The sequence below is a fragment of the Mizuhopecten yessoensis genome, unplaced genomic scaffold (assembly GCF_002113885.1).
Source record: "Mizuhopecten yessoensis strain PY_sf001 unplaced genomic scaffold, ASM211388v2 scaffold3645, whole genome shotgun sequence".
NCBI lineage: Eukaryota > Metazoa > Mollusca > Bivalvia > Pectinida > Pectinidae > Mizuhopecten > Mizuhopecten yessoensis.
Window position 1 is genome coordinate 507906 of NW_018405148.1, and position 20876 is coordinate 528781.

The following is a 20876-nucleotide window of genomic DNA, read 5'->3' on the forward strand; positions in this document are numbered from 1 at the left end:
ACCCTACTTTATGGCATTTTGCCAACGAGATATTGCATTCCATCAACATGATAAAACTTATGATTTTACACTGTGAGTATTATGTGAAATATTACAGGGGGAATACATCTCATGTAGAAGTAACAAAACAAGACGGCAATTTAATGTTCATATGGATTTTGTTGAAAGCAATCAATATTTGATTATTTTTTACCCCTTTTTACAATAAAACGTTCTGACTACTTTTTTGTTTAAACAGTAGTTGGAAATACAGTGAAGATGTCGCTATATTGTCATCATGTTATATGTGAAGTTACATTGAAATAGAATACTTTGACGGAGAGGGGTGGGATGGGGGTGGGGGTGGGGGACAGACATCGTGAACCTCGATCACTCCGGAACACCGTATAGCGTTCGCTGTACCTATTGTGATGTATCCGACCATCTCCATCAATCAGCGACCTGAGATATGGACTTTGAGCGAATAAATTAAGTCATGCAGATATTTCACTTTATGAGATCTTACTTGATGTAACTATTTCATTACAATAAAATGCTAACGTTGAAACGTAACTTGATAAACCTTATAGTGTTTAAAGATAGTTTAGGTGACACCCTGGGAATCCCAGGGATTTCGCTCACAGTTTACGTTTTCTGCACCCCTGGTATATGTCATGGCATGATTGGTTTCGGGTACAAAAAAATAATGATAAGCACTAGGCTGATACTTGTCCTTTAAAGATTACAGACGAGTGACATCCGATTTCAAAGCCAGCTAATTTAACCGTTACGCTGCCGTGCAATTCTTTTAATTTACATCTTATATCAAACTGGTTACATGTATTTATTTCATTTACAAGATGGCGTTGGCAGATCCTTCGAATTCCTGGTGACAAGTATATATTCCAGGTGAGTGCAAATTCATATGACAGTCGGTAAGAGAGCGCAAACTCTCGTCAGGAGTTTCGAGGATAGTACTTCAGAAATTGATAACTTTGGACAGTTTAATAAAAAAAAAATATCAATCAATTATTGATTATTTCCATGTGCATTGTCCACTGCATGCGTATACTTCAGTTACTTATTGTAATATGTGCTATGATCAATAGTAAGAGCGCTGAACTACGTGTCTTGTGTGCGTCGGATACATATCATATCATCAGAGACGTATATGTGATATATACGTCTCTGATATCATGGTGAATTCAGAATAATCATGGTTCTCCCCAACACACACTTCAAAACATTGAGCAGCTTTTGATGCTTATAATAAGATGTAGAAATAAAAAGATGAGAAAAGCTCAGATCCTGTCATCTTGTCGTGAAAAATGATTGGTGCAACTTCTTTAAATTAGAAAATACATATTTACAATCTGATAATTTCTATATACATTTGTAAGCATATGGGAAAAATAAATTTATATTGAAAGCTGACCATGCAATGCCAATTATTTTTATTTTTCTGTACACTCAATCATTATCAACTCATCACATAAATCATACAAGGTGGAGAAGCTATATATAATTCATGTATGCATTTTGAATATTGCCCCTCTCCCTACTATATTTTGTATGGCAATGCACGGACTTAATCTGTCTATTGCTTGTATAAAGATCATTTAAACAAATTCGGCAGTTACTACTATCGTTTTCCCGCCCCTCGGATGAGAATTCCTGGATCATGATAAACTTATGTTAGGTAAATCATGGATCGGAGACGTCACAGTATATATTGCATATATTATTGTCTCTGGGTAAATTTATCCAGGTACTGACAGTTGTTATTTGATATGGGCCTAGCGATATTTTATTTGTTTATGACTATGATCAACAATATTTTATTTTAACGCCTCATTAGCCGACAATCCGGGATGGAATGTTTGCTCTTATTTTTTCCGGATTTCGCTCCATTTTTGGACTTAGTCTGATACGGAGGAAGTGACGTCATATTCGAATATGGCGTCCGCTCTATTTCGGACCGGTGGACGGATAGCAGAAAAAGTTAACTTACAGACTACTCACAGGGTAAAGCGCCACAAAATAAGTTTTTGCATGGCTTAAAAACAATTTAGAAGACACATGTTTCATATGGCAGTTGGCTTCCGCAAAAGAAAGTGAAAAAAACACCTTCCATGCTCTTGAAATAGTGTGTCCTTCCCGAATGATCAAGAGTCCTTGATTTGTTTACAAAATGGATTTTCTGTCAGATTTCTATTTTCATGCTATATCTTTACTTATATGATGTTTTTTTATTTGATTAGCGTATTGGTGTTGTAGATAGTTCCATGATACTCAATTTCGTTTAAGAAACAAAGATTTACATTTCTCAAATGACAGATGTCGTTGTGAACGTCTTTTGAAGATAAAAACACAGTTTGAGATCCATATAAATAATTATACGTCCATGGGATGGAGACGGTGCATCGCCATGCCACCAACAGACATATACCGTGACATCTGTTTAACATTCAAACATTAGAAACCTGCATAGTTCACAAAATTGTTAGCACACTATTGCCATATTGAAAGACCGACATGTGCTCTGAGCAAGAGTAACCAGATTAAACAGGAGAAAGAGAAATGCAAAGGCCAGACTGGGTTTCGAAAACGGGACCTTCCAAACTCTAGACAGCTGTTCTACTAATAGAGCTACCTGGTCACTGACGATCCACCCAGTCCAGTTCCATTACATTCCTCACTCCTTTTGGTATCAAGTCGTTTCGCCCTAAATACTGTTCACCCTGGGTCGTATCGCACTAAGTTTTTAGGTCACCTGAGCTTTAGCTCAAGTGACCTATTGCTATCCGTTTTCGTCCGTCGTCGTCCGTCGTCCGTTAACATTTTACATTTCAAACTTAAAGTCAAGTTCTGCTGGGCCGATTGAACTGAAAGTTGGTAGGAATGATCGCCTCATGGTCCTGACAAAGTGTTGTTATTTTTCGGGTCAATCAGAAATACAATTTGGCTGCCATGGCCGCTATTTTGCTACTAAGTTCTAATAGGCCGATCTCACTTAAAATTGGTATAGGAATGATCAGCTCATGGTCCTGACAAAGTTAAGTTAACATTATACTATTTTTTTACTCAAATTGGTACATATTTCAACAACAAAAATAAATACTGTAGACTCAGGTGACCGTTAAGGCCCATGGGCCTCTTGTTAATTTTTAGGGTGAAATTCTGAAGTCCTTTTTAGTTGCTTTTGGTTAATATAGTCTTATTTGATTTTTTCTAGATCTCCCTAATCTTTTATTTGTTATAAGACTTGTTAGATTTGTACATGGTTGTCCAGATCTGCACAAACAATGTAGCATGGAATTCTTTCGACAAGACATTTGCTTGTGAAAACCACTGACTAAGATCCAGTTCTGTGATGAAACATGAGAAATAGTTAGCTTTTTTGATAATAAAAAATATTTCAAATGTTATTCGAAACTTTAAAATATATAATTTTATAAGGGCAAAACAACTTTGGGCAAACAAGATTTAGGGCAAAACAACCCGTAGTGCAAACAGGATTTAGGGCAAAGCTACCTGGATCCTTCCTTTACGTGAGTCTTCTTTCCCGTACACTCGGGTTCAGATATCCCCTTGCTAAGCATTCACTCATTGCTTGAAACAAGGGTTGGCAACAAGCTCACCAATTTTGTAAAAGGACTCGAGGAAGAAAAATGTTCAAACCAGGGACCCTCTGAACTCTAGACAAATGCTCTACCAATTGAGCTACCTGGTTGCCAACAGTCAACCTAGTCAAGTTTTGCTACGCATTCATGTTCACGAACTTTCCAATAATGAATTTATTCTAAGATCCCTCTTACAAAATCAATATCAGGTGCCATTTTTTCTTCCCCACAACAGTTTGGACTGAAAGTTAATATGAACGAATACAACCAAACTCTGTCACAGTCAAATTATGTATCCACAGTTTTTTTGTTATCTTTTATCACATGTCGTTGTTTTGAGCTACATCCATTTTTTTGATATCCATTTATACTTTTTTTCTGAAATACTGCTATTTAATGTGGAAATTTCCTTGAACACATGAGTGCCAATGGAACTAGGAAGTTGTGCAGTTCTAGTTGACCTTTTTGTATAGGATAAGAGGGTATAAGGTAGCTGCATTGTTTGTAGCTCATAATGCCTATTGACAACTTTAATTTTATGGCTACTGTAAGATATTTTCCTATACAAATGGGAAATCTGTCTCATTAAACTCTGGCTTGATATCAAGATATCACATCAATGATTGCTTATTGGAAAAAAGAGATGTGATTTTGATGAAATATTTCTTTCACAGGTTCTGGCTGCTTTTTCTCCCACATCATCATGTAAACCACAGCAGCAGCAGAGGAACCTTTCCATCCATGAGTATCTCAGTTTTGGCCTTTTGAAGGATGCAGACATCCCCATACCCAAGTACAGAGTATGTGGGAATCCAGCAGATGTGCAGGAAATGGCTACGGACCTTAGTAAGCAAGCAATATCATGGTTTTCTTGAAATTACCTCTTTTTCATTTTTTATTTTATTTATATGGCCTTCAAGAGTAAAGAGAAGATTATCTGCCTGTGTTTAGACAGGCTACCAGTCCCAAAGTTTTTATGAAGAATTTCCCAGTTTCATTTTACTACTAGCTTAACCCTGTGATTGATATTAAACTTAGGATCAGACATCCAAGTGATCAAAATTGATGGAGCTATTTTTTTTCTAAATAGTTCAACATTCTAGAGACAGGGACCAGTCTAGCCTGTGTTGAATGTTTTATGGAATGGTAAAAAGATGTCTTGGTTCTGATCATGTACGTTGCAATCAGTAACAGTTTCAATTCAATTTGATGATTTCCTCTTGTAAGTAGCATTTGGATTATATTAACGCCACTTATACAAGATTTTTTTACAAAGTAACTTATTCTTAGGTCTTTCTACTTCCCAACATTTTCATTTTCTGTAAAGGTCATTATTAAGGACTGCCTGGATATCTATTTCACCATATTGTTCAGGGCTTTCAAGTTGCTGGCATCCAACACAAAGTAGGCAGTTAATTTCAGTATGTTTCATATTAACCTCATTACTAATACCATTCCTCTTATTTTTTTCATGAATATAGCCAGTGAAATATCTGTAATAAATGGGAATTCTTACCAGATTTTAGTCATAAATTGCACTGTGATCTAACAATTGCAGCAACTGCTGTGATGTCTTGCTGTGTTTTGTAAAAATAAAAATAATCATACAAGTCTTAAGATGTCGATTTGTGTTTTAAAAAAGTAGTATTACCAGTATTTTTTATCAGAATACCCAAGTATGATTTTGCTCTTTTGCTCAGTTTTTGAAAAATCATCCCTTGAAATGTGTGTGCAGAAGTCTCTTTACAGCTGATGTGTTAAGGTATTCCAAACTCTGGTAGTAGTTATTATGATTGATATATTTTACTGCTTAAAGTCATTGAACTGTCTTAATTTCTGATTGATTTTCAGTCAAGGCTACAGGGGCTCCAGATGTTGTCGTCAAGGCACAAGTGCTAAGTGGGGGACGAGGCAAGGGCCACTTTACCAGTGGGCTCCAGGGAGGTGTCAAGATTTGTTTCTCGTGAGTTTGAACTATTTAAACACCATATACATTGGATAAATATATACGATGGTTATGTGTTTGAAGTTGTTGTTTTCACTATACTTGTTCATGTATAAATATCCCGATGTAAAGAACTGTTTTTAGTTTACATGGACTAATCTATTGCATATTCAGTTCAATTATACAATGTGCAACAGAATTTTAAAATATTAAACATGGTGCATGATCAAAAGTGAAAAGTGCTAGCAGTTTGTATATATTCATATACAGTCTGAATACAATCTTTATATTCTAAACTCCAACTTTTTTTGTCAACCTGATCAATATGATACATTTTAACTTTGATAAAACAGAGATGTTATAAATATGACTCCGACCCCACACCCATTTTTCTTACATTTTCTTATGGCTGTCAGGAACAATAAGGCAAATAATCAAGTTTTGTGTTTTGTCAGAAACGAGGAAGCCAAGACAATTTCAGAACAAATGTTAGGGTACAACCTGATCACAAAACAGGCACCTCTTGGCAGGAAATGTGACACCGTCATGTTGTCGGAGAGACTGTACTCAAGGAGGGAGTTCTACTTCGCCATTGCCATGGAGAGGTCTTTTGCTGTAAGTTCTGAATTTTCATTATGTAATACAGATATCTGCTTAAAATGTTGAATTAGGAGTGAACATACTGTCTATCTTCTAGTGATTTTTCAGGGGAAAAGTTATTTGTGCCCTGTTATTATGCTTGTCCTTTTGAACTCAACAGCATTAACTGAGAACCAATGATGTCTAAGTAATAGGGCTCATCCACATTTAAAAAACGATTATCATGACATACCTGAAAAAAACNCTACATCCATTTTTTTGATATCCATTTATACTTTTTTTCTGAAATACTGCTATTTAATGTGGAAATTTCCTTGAACACATGAGTGCCAATGGAACTAGGAAGTTGTGCAGTTCTAGTTGACCTTTTTGTATAGGATAAGAGGGTATAAGGTAGCTGCATTGTTTGTAGCTCATAATGCCTATTGACAACTTTAATTTTATGGCTACTGTAAGATATTTTCCTATACAAATGGGAAATCTGTCTCATTAAACTCTGGCTTGATATCAAGATATCACATCAATGATTGCTTATTGGAAAAAAGAGATGTGATTTTGATGAAATATTTCTTTCACAGGTTCTGGCTGCTTTTTCTCCCACATCATCATGTAAACCACAGCAGCAGCAGAGGAACCTTTCCATCCATGAGTATCTCAGTTTTGGCCTTTTGAAGGATGCAGACATCCCCATACCCAAGTACAGAGTATGTGGGAATCCAGCAGATGTGCAGGAAATGGCTACGGACCTTAGTAAGCAAGCAATATCATGGTTTTCTTGAAATTACCTCTTTTTCATTTTTTATTTTATTTATATGGCCTTCAAGAGTAAAGAGAAGATTATCTGCCTGTGTTTAGACAGGCTACCAGTCCCAAAGTTTTAATGAAGAATTTCCCAGTTTCATTTTACTACTAGCTTAACCCTGTGATTGATATTAAACTTAGGATCAGACATCCAAGTGATCAAAATTGATGGAGCTATTTTTTTTCTAAATAGTTCAACATTCTAGAGACAGGGACCAGTCTAGCCTGTGTTGAATGTTTTATGGAATGGTAAAAAGATGTCTTGGTTCTGATCATGTACGTTGCAATCAGTAACAGTTTCAATTCAATTTGATGATTTCCTCTTGTAAGTAGCATTTGGATTATATTAACGCCACTTATACAAGATTTTTTTACAAAGTAACTTATTCTTAGGTCTTTCTACTTCCCAACATTTTCATTTTCTGTAAAGGTCATTATTAAGGACTGCCTGGATATCTATTTCACCATATTGTTCAGGGCTTTCAAGTTGCTGGCATCCAACACAAAGTAGGCAGTTAATTTCAGTATGTTTCATATTAACCTCATTACTAATACCATTCCTCTTATTTTTTTCATGAATATAGCCAGTGAAATATCTGTAATAAATGGGAATTCTTACCAGATTTTAGTCATAAATTGCACTGTGATCTAACAATTGCAGCAACTGCTGTGATGTCTTGCTGTGTTTTGTAAAAATAAAAATAATCATACAAGTCTTAAGATGTCGATTTGTGTTTTAAAAAAGTAGTATTACCAGTATTTTTTATCAGAATACCCAAGTATGATTTTGCTCTTTTGCTCAGTTTTTGAAAAATCATCCCTTGAAATGTGTGTGCAGAAGTCTCTTTACAGCTGATGTGTTAAGGTATTCCAAACTCTGGTAGTAGTTATTATGATTGATATATTTTACTGCTTAAAGTCATTGAACTGTCTTAATTTCTGATTGATTTTCAGTCAAGGCTACAGGGGCTCCAGATGTTGTCGTCAAGGCACAAGTGCTAAGTGGGGGACGAGGCAAGGGCCACTTTACCAGTGGGCTCCAGGGAGGTGTCAAGATTTGTTTCTCGTGAGTTTGAACTATTTAAACACCATATACATTGGATAAATATATACGATGGTTATGTGTTTGAAGTTGTTGTTTTCACTATACTTGTTCATGTATAAATATCCCGATGTTAACTGTTTTTAGTTTACATGGACTAATCTATTGCATATTCAGTTCAATTATACAATGTGCAACAGAATTTTAAAATATTAAACATGGTGCATGATCAAAAGTGAAAAGTGCTAGCAGTTTGTATATATTCATATACAGTCTGAATACAATCTTTATATTCTAAACTCCAACTTTTTTTGTCAACCTGATCAATATGATACATTTTAACTTTGATAAAACAGAGATGTTATAAATATGACTCCGACCCCACACCCATTTTTCTTACATTTTCTTATGGCTGTCAGGAACAATAAGGCAAATAATCAAGTTTTGTGTTTTGTCAGAAACGAGGAAGCCAAGACAATTTCAGAACAAATGTTAGGGTACAACCTGATCACAAAACAGGCACCTCTTGGCAGGAAATGTGACACCGTCATGTTGTCGGAGAGACTGTACTCAAGGAGGGAGTTCTACTTCGCCATTGCCATGGAGAGGTCTTTTGCTGTAAGTTCTGAATTTTCATTATGTAATACAGATATCTGCTTAAAATGTTGAATTAGGAGTGAACATACTGTCTATCTTCTAGTGATTTTTCAGGGGAAAAGTTATTTGTGCCCTGTTATTATGCTTGTCCTTTTGAACTCAACAGCATTAACTGAGAACCAATGATGTCTAAGTAATAGGGCTCATCCACATTTAAAAAACGATTATCATGACATACTTGAAAAAGAACATAAAATTACTATTTCCCAAGGAAAATTTCAAAGAATAAACATAAATCATTTTTCCCCGTTTGTTATCCAATAGGTTATGACTATTATTATTGTGGATTAGCATTCACCTGAAAGAATAAATCAAACTGTTCGTTTGTGTTATCGTATATTTCATCGAGAAGATATGAAATATTTTTCTTTTTTCTATAAAACATTTCCAAAAAATGTTTTCAACAGTATAATAAAGAGTGTTTGAAATTTGTTTTAAATTTTTGTTGGCAGGGCCCTGTATTAGTGGGGAGTTCTCAGGGAGGTATGAACATCGAGGATGTAGCAAAAGAAAATCCAACTGCTATTCTGAAACAACCAGTGGACATTTTCACAGGCCTTACAAGAGAGTTAGCTGTCAATCTTGCAGTGTCTATGGGCTTCAGTCCCAACTGTGTAGATCAGGTAGAGTAAACTAAATACTGTATAGCCGTTATATTTCGCGGGGGTTTTAATTTCGCTGTATTTACACTTTGACTAATAACTGCGAATCTAAACGGCAGCGGAATTAATGAAAAAGTTAACCACTTTTACGGACCTCATCACAACATGTTGAAAATATTTATAACCCCACGCTGTTATGCAAGCTTAAATGAACTCAAGTTAGATTATCATGGAACAACTAGGCAGTCCATGTAAAAATACACTTGATTTTCTTTCGAGTGAGGTCACTAGCGGACGAAGCCGGGTTTGCGAATTTAAAGCGCTGTACAGTACACTAGACCTTTTTGATGTATATAATTTAAGCATGCATGCTATACCCATCATGGATTGTAACTCAAAAGATGTTTTCAGATTTCTCAGTATTATGATGTAGAAATTTGATAATGTATAAGGTAAAATAAAATCTTGTATCTGTAGTTAATCTGTTGACCTTTTATATTCTAGGCAGCAGACATTATTGTAAAGCTGTACAATGATATCTTTCTCAAGTACGACTCCACACTGGTAGAGATTAATCCAATGTCAGAGGATGCCAGTGGCAACGGTAAGCTAAACTAAGGAGGTAACCATGTTCCTTTAGAGTTAAGGGAGAACTATAGGCCGTAAGAAAGAGCATGTGTACTAGAAAACTAAGTGATATTAAGGGCATTTATTGTAAATCTTGTTGTNACCGTTAAGGCCCATGGGCCTCTTGTTATGGTTTTAAACATATTTTATTGCCTTTTTTACATAGCAATGGAATTGGTATGTAAAAAAGGCAATAAAATATGTAGGGGGTTAAGTTGGAAGCCAGTTATTTTTATTAAAAGGGAGCATTTAGTGGCCCTTTCAGTGTAATGTCTGTGTAACTAGATATGTTCACAAGACTTCTGCAGCCATGTGTGGTCAAAATTTATTTCTAATAAGTTAACTGGGTTTTCAAAGAAATCTTCTATCCCTCATTTATTATGTAATGACGTGGTTATTAACAATGATCAATGTAAAGCTGAAGCATTTAACACCTACTACTCCGAACAGTCCACTATAAATAGTTCACCAGCTACACTTCCTTCAGAAAATGCATTTCCTCTCCCACATCTAGACACACTCAATATAACACCACAAGATGTCAGCGATGTAATCGGTGTTCTTGGTGTATCAATGGCAACCGGTCCTGACTTAATACATGGTAAACTTTTAAAAGAAGGGAAAGATAAATTATGTGAGCCACTTTGTTGTATTTTCAATAAGTCTATAAATGATAGTATTTATCCAGACAGTTAGAAAATTGCTAATGTGACACCCGTTTTTAAAAAAGGTGACAAAATTATTGTGTCTAATTACAGACCCATTTCTCTCATAAGTATTGTCAGTAAGCTAATGGAAATTTTAAAAAAAAATATGTGTACAATTTTCTCAGAGAAAAAACATTTTTTACAGAACACCAGTCCAGTTTTACTCTCGGTGACTCTGCTGTAAATCAAGTACTTTATATTACAAATGATATTGGGAAAGCTTTAGATTCTGGTAAAGAAATTCGTGTAGTCTTCTGTGATATAAGTAAAGCCTTCAACAGAGTTTGGCATGAAGGGTTGATATACAAGCTGAAATTAGCGGGTTTATCGGATATAATTATCAAATGGTTTGAAAGATATCTGGAAAACAGAAAGCAAAGGGTAGTTTTGGGCGGGAAGTTTTCAGATCTCAAAAATTTATTACGGCAGGTGTTCCGCAGGGATCCATTCTTGGGCCTTTATTATTTCTTGTTTACATAAACAATATTATTGTTAATCTAAGATGTAAAGTTAATCTTTTTGCAGACGATACATCTCTTTACATAATAGTGGGCGATCCCAAGGTGGCTAGAAATATGTTAAATAATGATGTTAATACTATTCAAGAATGGGCTGATAAATGGCTGGTAGCTTTTAATCCAAACAAAAACTAAAGTTTACTTATTAGTCGTAAAGTTTTGAAACCTGACTATGGTGATCTTTACTTAAATAATAGTGTTATTTCTGAAGTGTCTAGTCACAAACATCTTGGTGTTTGGTTTTCATCAAATCTTTCATGGCATGTTCATATAAATCATATGATAGAATCTGCTTCAAAACGTCTAAATGTATTAAGAAAATTGAAATTCAAACTTGATAGAAATTCATTACAAATAATGTATTTACCATTTATTAGACCAATTCTGGAATACGCTGACATAGTCTAGGACAATATACCAAATTATCTAAGTGAGAAATTAGAAAGTGTGCAACTAGAGGCAGCCAGAATCGTTACAGGGGGTACCAAATTATCTAATATAGAACTTCTATACAGAGACACCAAATGGAAAAAATCAGCAGATTGTTGTAAAAAACACAAATTAATACAGTACATGTATCATAAAATGGTCAACAAAATATCGCCGAACTATCTATCTTCTCTAGTCCCTTGAAGAATTTCCGACAATCATACATACAAGTAGATCTGACTTACATCAGACAGTACAAAAACGAACAAACTTATATAATGAATCTTTTTTAACTTCTTCAATTCGCCTCTGGAATGATCTACCGCTAAATACTAGAGAAAATTCATCAGTTAAGGTACTAAAAACACATCTTGATAATAACAGTATCAGACATGCACCAAACTATTTTTATACTGGTAGTCGCAAAGGTCAAATACTCCATGCTAGACTCTGACTCAAAGGTAACTCATTAAACCAACATTTATTCCACAAAAACCTTTCTGACTTACCTTGATGTGTTTGTGGCTTTCTGATAGAGGACAACTTTCGGTTTGTATTTACTTGTGTTAATTATTCTCGTAACAGACAGCAGTACTTATCTGATATAATCTTAAAATACAATATTCATGATAATGTAGACGTTCTTTTATGGGGTGATCCCACACTAAATAATAGGAAAAATGCAGAAATATTCATTTCCATGCAGAACTTTATCGTCAACAGCAGCAGATTTTAATGGCTATTGCATATCTAAATTAATTTTCCTTTACACCACTAAGGTAATTATTTACATGCGATTCCCTAGGAATCTTTATCAACCAATTTTAATTTTATTTTTTACTAAGTAACAGCTCGTTGTCAATGTCTTTTACTACCAATCAAATAATGTATAACTACTATTTTTCCATTATATAAAAGATGTTTTGTCCGTCTCATCAATGATGTGTGTAAATGTCCATGTAAATTATTGCAACTGTACTAGAGGAGAGGAATTAATATAAGCTTATAGCTTGTTTTTGGATCCTCGTTGTATCTGTACTGTATTGTAATGTAGTGTGCAAGTGATGAAATAAAATATTGTTTAAACTAAAATTTATTTATATGGTCAGTGTTATTGATAATTCTAAGACTTGAAGTCTACACAAATTGCACTGTATCTCCCCCTTAAAGTCTGATGAAATTTAATAGTTAGACACTCAATGCTTGCCCACCAGCTGTGCGGCAATGTGCCTCTTGTTAACCATACAGATGTGAGATTTTGTGGTGTTTGTATTTTGAAGTTGTTCCACAATCACGATGTTGAGCTTTTGTTTCAGTGTAAATCTACCTGTAACAGAAGGATACTAAGAAGTTGTGATCGTTTATTATGTGTTGTATTGCAGTTTATTGTATGGACTGTAAGCTGAACTTTGACGACAATGCAGAATTTCGACAAGAGAAGATATTTAAACTGCGGGATTGGGCACAGGAGGACAAACGTGAGGCGACTGCGGCTGAGGCTAACCTCAACTATATTGGGTTAGATGGCAGCATCGGTTGTCTTGTAAATGGAGCAGGTCTTGCCATGGCAACCATGGACATCATCAAACTCCATGGAGGAAATCCTGCCAATTTCCTTGACGTTGGAGGAGGTGCAACATCTAAACAAGTGACAGAGGCCTTTCGTTTGATAACCTCCGACCCCAACGTAAGAACAGATGCTGCATGATATGGTTAATGAAATTGATTCTTTTTTAGTATGGTACCTCTTTATATAAATATTTAGTATGGTACCTCTTTATAAATCAAACCAAAGTACTCTTTTGAGTTTGTTATTCAGCGTTCTGTCAACTAATATGTATTAGCTTGTTTTCCAATCCCCCTGAAATTACAGTTATATAATAACATTTCCTGATTATTGAATAAAATGCTGTTTAAACACAACTAATATGTCAACATCATGAAAAATATCTTTGAAGGTATCAGTGAAAATTCAACATATTTCCAATTTTTATTGATGAAATAATGTATTAATTAAGGGTCATTCGCACATTTGTAAAGCTGGCAGATAAGAAGAATATTAAAGTACAGTTTAAATGTTTCCTTTAACATATGTTACTGATTTTAAGGTGTTATTCAGTAATATTCATGATACACTACATGAGCTATATCCAGTTTTAGTTTTTGATTGATTGACTCTACAAAGCTCTTTCCCAGCATATGTATACAGAGTCTTTCTTTGGAATTTTTCACAAGGTTTCAAAACATTCTTGAAAACTAAAACCTTCTATAATTACAACAACATAGCTAGTAGCTTCCTATACGTGACACTACCCTCCCTGTAGTAACTTTGTACACACTGTGTTGATGGTAGTGAATTTGTTTGTCAGGTTGATGCTATCCTGGTGAACATTTTCGGAGGAATCATGAGGTGTGATGTTATTGCCCAGGGAGTCATTGCTGCCGCAGACGTCCTGAACCTCAAAATCCCAATAGTTGTAAGGTTACAAGGTAGGTACCCTGTAGTCAATATACTTAATAGATACTTTCAGGATCCCAGTACCTTTGCCCAAAAGTTCTACTATGAATTGGAATATTTATACAAGCATGATGATAGCTTTGATAATAAGATAATATTAAAATTTGATATTGAATTTAATATTTTTGTAATGAAACCCATACCTTGCAGGATGTTCACAAAATAACTGATATAGATAAAACAAAGAAAAGGAAATCAACAGATTTTTTCTAAGAGTGAAAATGCAATGGCGCCAGACCAGGATTTGAACACTTGACCTTTGATGAGAATATGGTTGTTCTAACCAACTGAGCTACCTGATCAGCTGTAATCCTCTTGCTTAGTTTAACTTCAGTTATAATTATAAATACTAAAAATACCGAAAATAAAGGGGAGGTAACTGTATGTAAGAAAACCTACAGTGGAGCTCTCTTGTGTTTTACCTGCAGTGGGACAGAGATCCTTAAATAAAAACAGTTTTATTTTACCCAGCTAGCATTTGTATGTTGTAAGTGGAAGCAAGGTACTGGAAAAGCTGAAATTTCATTAGAATTAAAATTTTGTTGTTTATTGTATGGGAACAAATTGTATGGAATTAACATAAACAATCTCTGCGTACCAAAAACAAACACTTTTACATGAAGATTACCTGACAGTGGAAAAGCTCAAATGGTCACAGTGGGTTTTATTGAAGAACTATTATAAACAATCATCGTTACAAAAATTAATGGTTTCATTTGGAGGATTTCTGGTTTATCTTTTGACATTATGTTAAAACAGTGTAATCTCTTACCCAGGATAGTGTATCCACACTTTTACCAGTGTGAGATTTATGGAATCTCTCGCACCAAAAAAGCCTAGTGTTTGGCAACATAAAAATCTTCCCCCTCAGGTTAAGGGGTGAGAGATTCTTTTTCTCTTACCCGGTTCTCCCATTGTGTATCATATGCACAATGTAATGATATCGTTAGATGCTTAAATTCAGGGTTGATGCGATGTTGATGGATTGTTGATGTGACGTCATCGTATTGTTGATGTGACGTCATACCATTGTTATGAATAGTTTGAGATTCCCCTATCTCACCCCAAAGGGGTGGGAGATTCTATATATCTCACCATAGGATTCCCCTATTCATAACAATGGTATGACGTCACATCAACAATCCATCAACGTCACATCAACCCTGAATTTAGCCTGTAACGTTAACATTACATTATGCATATGATACACAAGGGGTGAACAGGGTAAGAGAAAAAGTATCATTTACCCCCATGAGGGTGAGATAGGGGAATCTTAATCCTCAGCAAAGCCTTGTGTTGGGCAACTTAGGAATCTTCCCCCTCGGGTTGAGATTCCCCCATCTTACCCCCTTGGGGCTGAGAGATTCTATTAGTCAGATATGGCCAATAGACCCGACAACAATTGTCACAGGTTTGAAATACAACTTGTAAAAATTATATTTCCACTATTTTTGTGAGTTATTTTAAGTGTAGTTTACATTATGCATCAATAACCACTGATGCATATTTGGCAAAAACTGATCTTTTGATAATTATTATTGGTATTATATTGGATATTGGTAGATGATGAAAAAATTGTTCTACTGGCTTTGTAAAACAGGAAATAGTAATCCAGAGTTTACTTTGCAAAAAAGTATCCAAAAATTTCTTTCAGTCAGATATTTACAGTAAGCATATCTCAAGTGTCAGGACAAATTCAGCAGAGTGAATATCTATTGAAATAAACAACTTAATTGAAATATTTAGATGTACTGTATTTATATAGAATAGTTACAAAATTCACTTAACTGCAAATGTAAATTGAAACACTATGTACACGATTTTTCACTATTTTTGAGGAACATTTGATACATTAATTGTTGTTTTACATCTTTGCAATAACTAAGGTGATATATATGACAGTTCTTGAAGAGAATGTTTGCTAAATTTCCAAATAAACCCTAAACCTACAAGTTCTTGAAAAGAATGTTTGCTAAATTTTCAAATTAACCTTAAACCTACGATTAAGAGTAGTATTTATCAAATGGAATCCATATTAAGCTATAATGTATCAGTGCCTGGTGTGACAGATGTTTTATGTTGTGTGATACAGGAACTCGTGTGGAGGATGCCAAGGCCCTGATAGCTGCCAGCAACCTAAAGATTATAGCCTGTGATAACTTAGATGAGGCTGCTAAAATGGTAGGTTGTCCTTACCTGTCAATCAGAGGAAACTTTGTATCTTATTATAACCCCCACCTAGTAAGGGGATAATATAGTAATGGCTGTGTCAGTGCATGTGTTGGTCTGCCCGTCTATCTAAAAATAGTACCATGGTAAAGCTTGTGTACAAGAAATCAGGAAGCCCGGAACACATTACGGTTATTGCTATTTGCACCATTTTGGGGGTCATCGGTCAAGGTTAGAGGGTCAAAGGCAAAGATCACTCTTGACCACTTTTGAAGTAAAAAACTTCTGTTCAAGATATTTGACAAACTCTTCAACAAATTCAGTTTATATTTACACCATAGTATGGTATTACTTTTATAGAGTTCTACACTTGATTAGATTTTGATGGTCAAGGTGAAAAGGTCAAAGGTCATGGTCACTTTGTTTTTATTTTTAGCAGAATTATGAACATCTCATTGACAAAATGACTTAAAATACACTATTTGATAGGAAATGGTTGATCAATTGTAAGATTTTGTTTGAGTTTTGAAGTTACATATTAAATAAAGTCCCAGCTTGTTTTATTTATTTATTACGTTTGATGTATAAGACTTTGATGCACAAGACCCTGTCTTAATGGTTTACCTTTTTTACAACTTTGTTGAATTGATTTCCCTTTTGTAAGACTTTTGTCTTATTTGTTTACATGTTAGAAGACTTTATCTTCTTCTTTTTTTCTACTTTACCAGTAGTAAAATCTTCTGATTATTTTACATCTTTTAAGGCCGCAGATTGGTTCACATGTTGTTAAGGCCTAATCTGATTGGTTGACATGTTGTAAGGCCTCATCCGATTGGTTAACCTGTTGTATGACCTGGCCTGATTGTTTTACAGGTGGTGAAGCTGTCCTACATTGTCAGCATTGCTAAGGAGGCTGCTGTGGATGTTAAGTTTGAGCTGCCTTTGTAAAGTGGCTTATCTAACTTGTGATGGAATCCTGTGGTATGCTCCCGTTGATGAGATGTTTTGGAAATTTTAGCCGTAAAGATGTTGGTGAAAGTTTGTAACATAATGAAAAGGATGAATCTGTCTGTTCCATTGTTTGTATGGAGATATAGAGCTACAGTATCAATATACAATACAGTCTGCAGGGAAGGTTTTAATCTTCCCAGGATGGAAATGTGGTCAAGGACAATTATTGTGTTAATAAATACAAGATACAAGTCAGGTTTTGTCCATTTAGAATGTGTCCTATCGCTTTGGTAACTATGAATGCCAAGTAACATTTTTTCCTGTTAAATGTTGAGAGAAGATTATCATGACATTTAATTCCCATTTAGGAAATACATGTACTAGTTGCAATGGTATGGATGAAATTCAGAACCAAAAATATTGTATGTAACACAGGTAGATGGAACAAATTAGAGGAAATCTACTCATGATCAAAATTACAAAAAGAATTACAACTTTATCTTTGTCATACTACAATCTGCCACACAAAGTCAAAGGTCACTGCATAATGTAAAGATCCTCAGTCAAGGCTTCTGCTACCTCTGAACCTGCAGACAGCTGCGATGAGAGTGCTCCATAATAGTGCTCATTGTTATGATTTTTTTTTATACCTGTAGTATTTTCTTTAAGTTTGTATTAATTTTATTTGTTAAATAAATGAGAACATCTGTACAAATGTACTGTACCAGTACATTTTGTACTTCATCTTGTTGGCCAAGGGTTTTTTACTCTGTTTAAGTGTTACTGCATGTTCAGATTTGAACCCATGGTTAGCAGAGAATGCATTTCTTAAGATATTAATACACTTTTTGAATTGAAGATATTTTTGAATGAATGCTCTATGTGTGTACGTGTGTTTAAGGCCAATGCCCAAAAACCCTCATTAAATGGACTCAAGAAACCAAATTTGCTCCATTTTAAATAGATTTCTCTTTCTGATTTACTTATTATAAGTTTGATAAAATATAAAATGAAATTTATGAGTTCAACAATACGTTAACCCGATTCATTTACAAAATATATTACAGCAATTTTGTTTTTTATTTTGTATTTCTTTTAATTCCAAAATATATTTGATGCTGCAAAAAGTAATGCCCCATTTTCATAAAAAAGGGGATACCATTGACATTTTTATCATTGAAATTTGATAACACTATAGCTTGAGAATAATCTTTTAGGAAAAGCTGGCAGTTATCCTCTGCCAATATTTTGTGATTGACAGCTGATCAGGTTGTTGTGTGTAGGGTTAGTGTTGTGTGAACCAGTATGCAAGGTAGGTGTAAATATAGATCTGTGTTAATGTACATACTCCTACAGTGTAGACCAGCATGTCAGTCGAAACATTTACTTCTATTGGTGAATATTGAGATAAAAGTATTTAAACAATTTCAATTCTAGTTTGTTTATTTGTTGCCGTGTGGTATATCTGTCAATATACATAATTTCACTGATACACAAATTAGTGATTTTCTAACAATTAAAATCCCACTTTCTTCTCTATCTTCAGTGATATATGCGTAATATTTAAGGGGATGTATGGTAACTTTCACAGAGGAGTCGAATTGCACTAGGCCGATGCCTAGGATAAGTATATTATATATCAGCATTAGTCAAACTTCAATTGTTTACAACAGTCATGTTTAATATTGGTCAGCTTCAGTGATTTTTCAACCTCTTTTTTCTGCTCTGGCCTAATATTATGACCTTGGGAAAACAGTCACACAAAGATGCATGATTTTGGGAAAATGAAGTGATTTTCACATTAATTATTAGAAAATATATTACACATTATGAATTATCCAGGGGAAAGGTTTTTATAACTGCACAGATTTACATAAAAAATCACAGGGCTACTAGAATGTTTTTCTGTCCTTTTATGGACTGGCTGCAGGTTAGCGCTCTACTTATGGATGGACATCCCCGATCATTGTGACATGTCTCTCCTTCCCAGAAGAGCATGAAGCTTGTCAGATATTATGTATACATTTAGCGCACCATTCAAATATGTAGGTAAGCCAATGTATGTTACACACCAATGCATGTCAAAAATATGACAACCAATACTTATATTTACATTTTATGTTAATCAACTTACAGTTCACGCAGAAATAAAGACATAATATTAGTCTGAACATGTTTCAATGTCAGGGTAAATCCATACAGAGAACCGCCACCAGTTGACAGTGGAGCAGTGCAATCTCCAACGTTACAGTTATGACGTCATAAGCATAGCAATGTCACAATAGGCCTGGTAGAAACATCTAGGCTTTGTGCAGTGGAAATGTTATATTTAGTAATGAAGACTTTGTGAATTAATCAACAACATGACACATAAAATGACACATTTTAACTGTAAGCAAGAAAACACGAAATGATAATACCCAAGTAATTCTAAATTATTTAATCATTTGTGTTAAAGGAGATAACTCTTACATAGATCATGTGGTGTAAGGTGCCAGATCATGTAACTTTAATATTTGTTATCAAAAGGAAATTAACCAATATTTCAAGAATCTTCTTCTCCAGACTCAGAGATATATATATATATTACAGTCATTTTCTCTGCATGGATGGAAAGATCATCAGGGGCTTTATTTAAATTGTAAATTTCAGGACCCCCTGAGCTATCAGTTCTCCCTTGGGGATGGGGTAAAGTTTACTATAGTTTACATAGGGAAAAAACACTTTTGGGTATATTTTGACAATTTCCTGTTGGAAATTANCATTTTCTCTGCATGGATGGAAAGATCATCAGGGGCTTTATTTAAATTGTAAATTTCAGGACCCCCTGAGCTATCAGTTCTCCCTTGGGGATGGGGTAAAGTTTACTATAGTTTACATAGGGAAAAAACACTTTTGGGTATATTTTGACAATTTCCTGTTGGAAATTATTTTACTTGGTCAGAATCATCTTTGGTGGATGACGGTATCACATTGTAAACTTGGAATTCCTGCCCCATCCCCAGTGGTTAGAACGGGGCCCCAAAGAGAACATTTACAAATATTTTAAAATTCTTATGCTTTGATGACATGACAAGTATTGTATTTCACTTAGTTGAAATGCTGATTTCCACATCACATCTAAACAATAAAATAAAGCTACCAGTACCTATGATATAACTCAGGTGACCGCTAAGGCCCTTGGGCCTCTTGTCTCTTATCCGGTAGATTGATAACTTTGTCAACATCTTGATCAGTCCCAAATTGGAATATGTATTTAATGGATAAAAAATTGTCCCATGGTTACATTTAACGTTAAAAATAGACCCAAGAACATATCGACACTTGGGACGTAGCTCGACGACAGTTTGATAAGTGTGTGCCATTTGTTTTGTCAAATTTTGCTTTACTTTCTGATGTTTTTGACAACATCGTGTTGTACATCTACACTGTATTGATTAAGCCTATATTATTTTGTTGATATATATATACGTCTGACCTTCTTAACGAACTTTATACGTAACATGACGAATTGATGACCAAACCTAGCCAGCATAAGTTTGGAATTTTAAGCCATGTTGTTGGTGAAAGTAGCACCAGTTTTGAGACCATAAAGCAATTTGCTTGTCCAAGAGGATGAGAAAGGTTTTGGTTACATGGCATTATTATTTGAAAATTTTGGCAAAATTGACTTCACCTCTGACTGTTTCAACTAAACGGGAAATCAGG

At 34.7% G+C, this 20876-nt stretch overlaps 1 protein-coding gene across 1 annotated transcript; it reads left to right on the forward strand.

Moving 5' to 3' along the window:
• The first annotated feature begins 1900 nt into the window (after positions 1 to 1900).
• Positions 1901 to 18599, forward strand: LOC110447897 (succinate--CoA ligase [ADP-forming] subunit beta, mitochondrial-like). The gene is made up of 10 exons (XM_021493875.1): positions 1901 to 2004; positions 4277 to 4448; positions 5454 to 5565; positions 6003 to 6162; positions 9100 to 9270; positions 9754 to 9853; positions 12913 to 13217; positions 13900 to 14020; positions 16141 to 16229; positions 17091 to 18599. Exons 1-10 carry the CDS (start codon positions 1936 to 1938, stop codon positions 17163 to 17165), a joined length of 1374 nt encoding a protein of 457 aa, XP_021349550.1. The 5' UTR covers positions 1901 to 1935; the 3' UTR covers positions 17166 to 18599.
• The last annotated feature ends 2277 nt before the right edge of the window (positions 18600 to 20876 follow it).

What these genes read in the sequence shown, in the direction of transcription:
- LOC110447897 (XM_021493875.1), top strand. Translation starts at nt 1,936, where the DNA reads ATGGCGTCCGCTCTATTTCGGACCGGTGGACGGATAGCAGAAAAAGTT. An exon ending in ACTTACAGACTACTCACAGG is followed by an intron (nt 2,005 to 4,276) that starts GTAAAGCGCCAC and finishes TTTCTTTCACAG; the next exon opens with GTTCTGGCTGCTTTTTCTCC. An exon ending in AATAGTTGTAAGGTTACAAG is followed by an intron (nt 14,021 to 16,140) that starts GTAGGTACCCTG and finishes TGTGTGATACAG; the next exon opens with GAACTCGTGTGGAGGATGCC.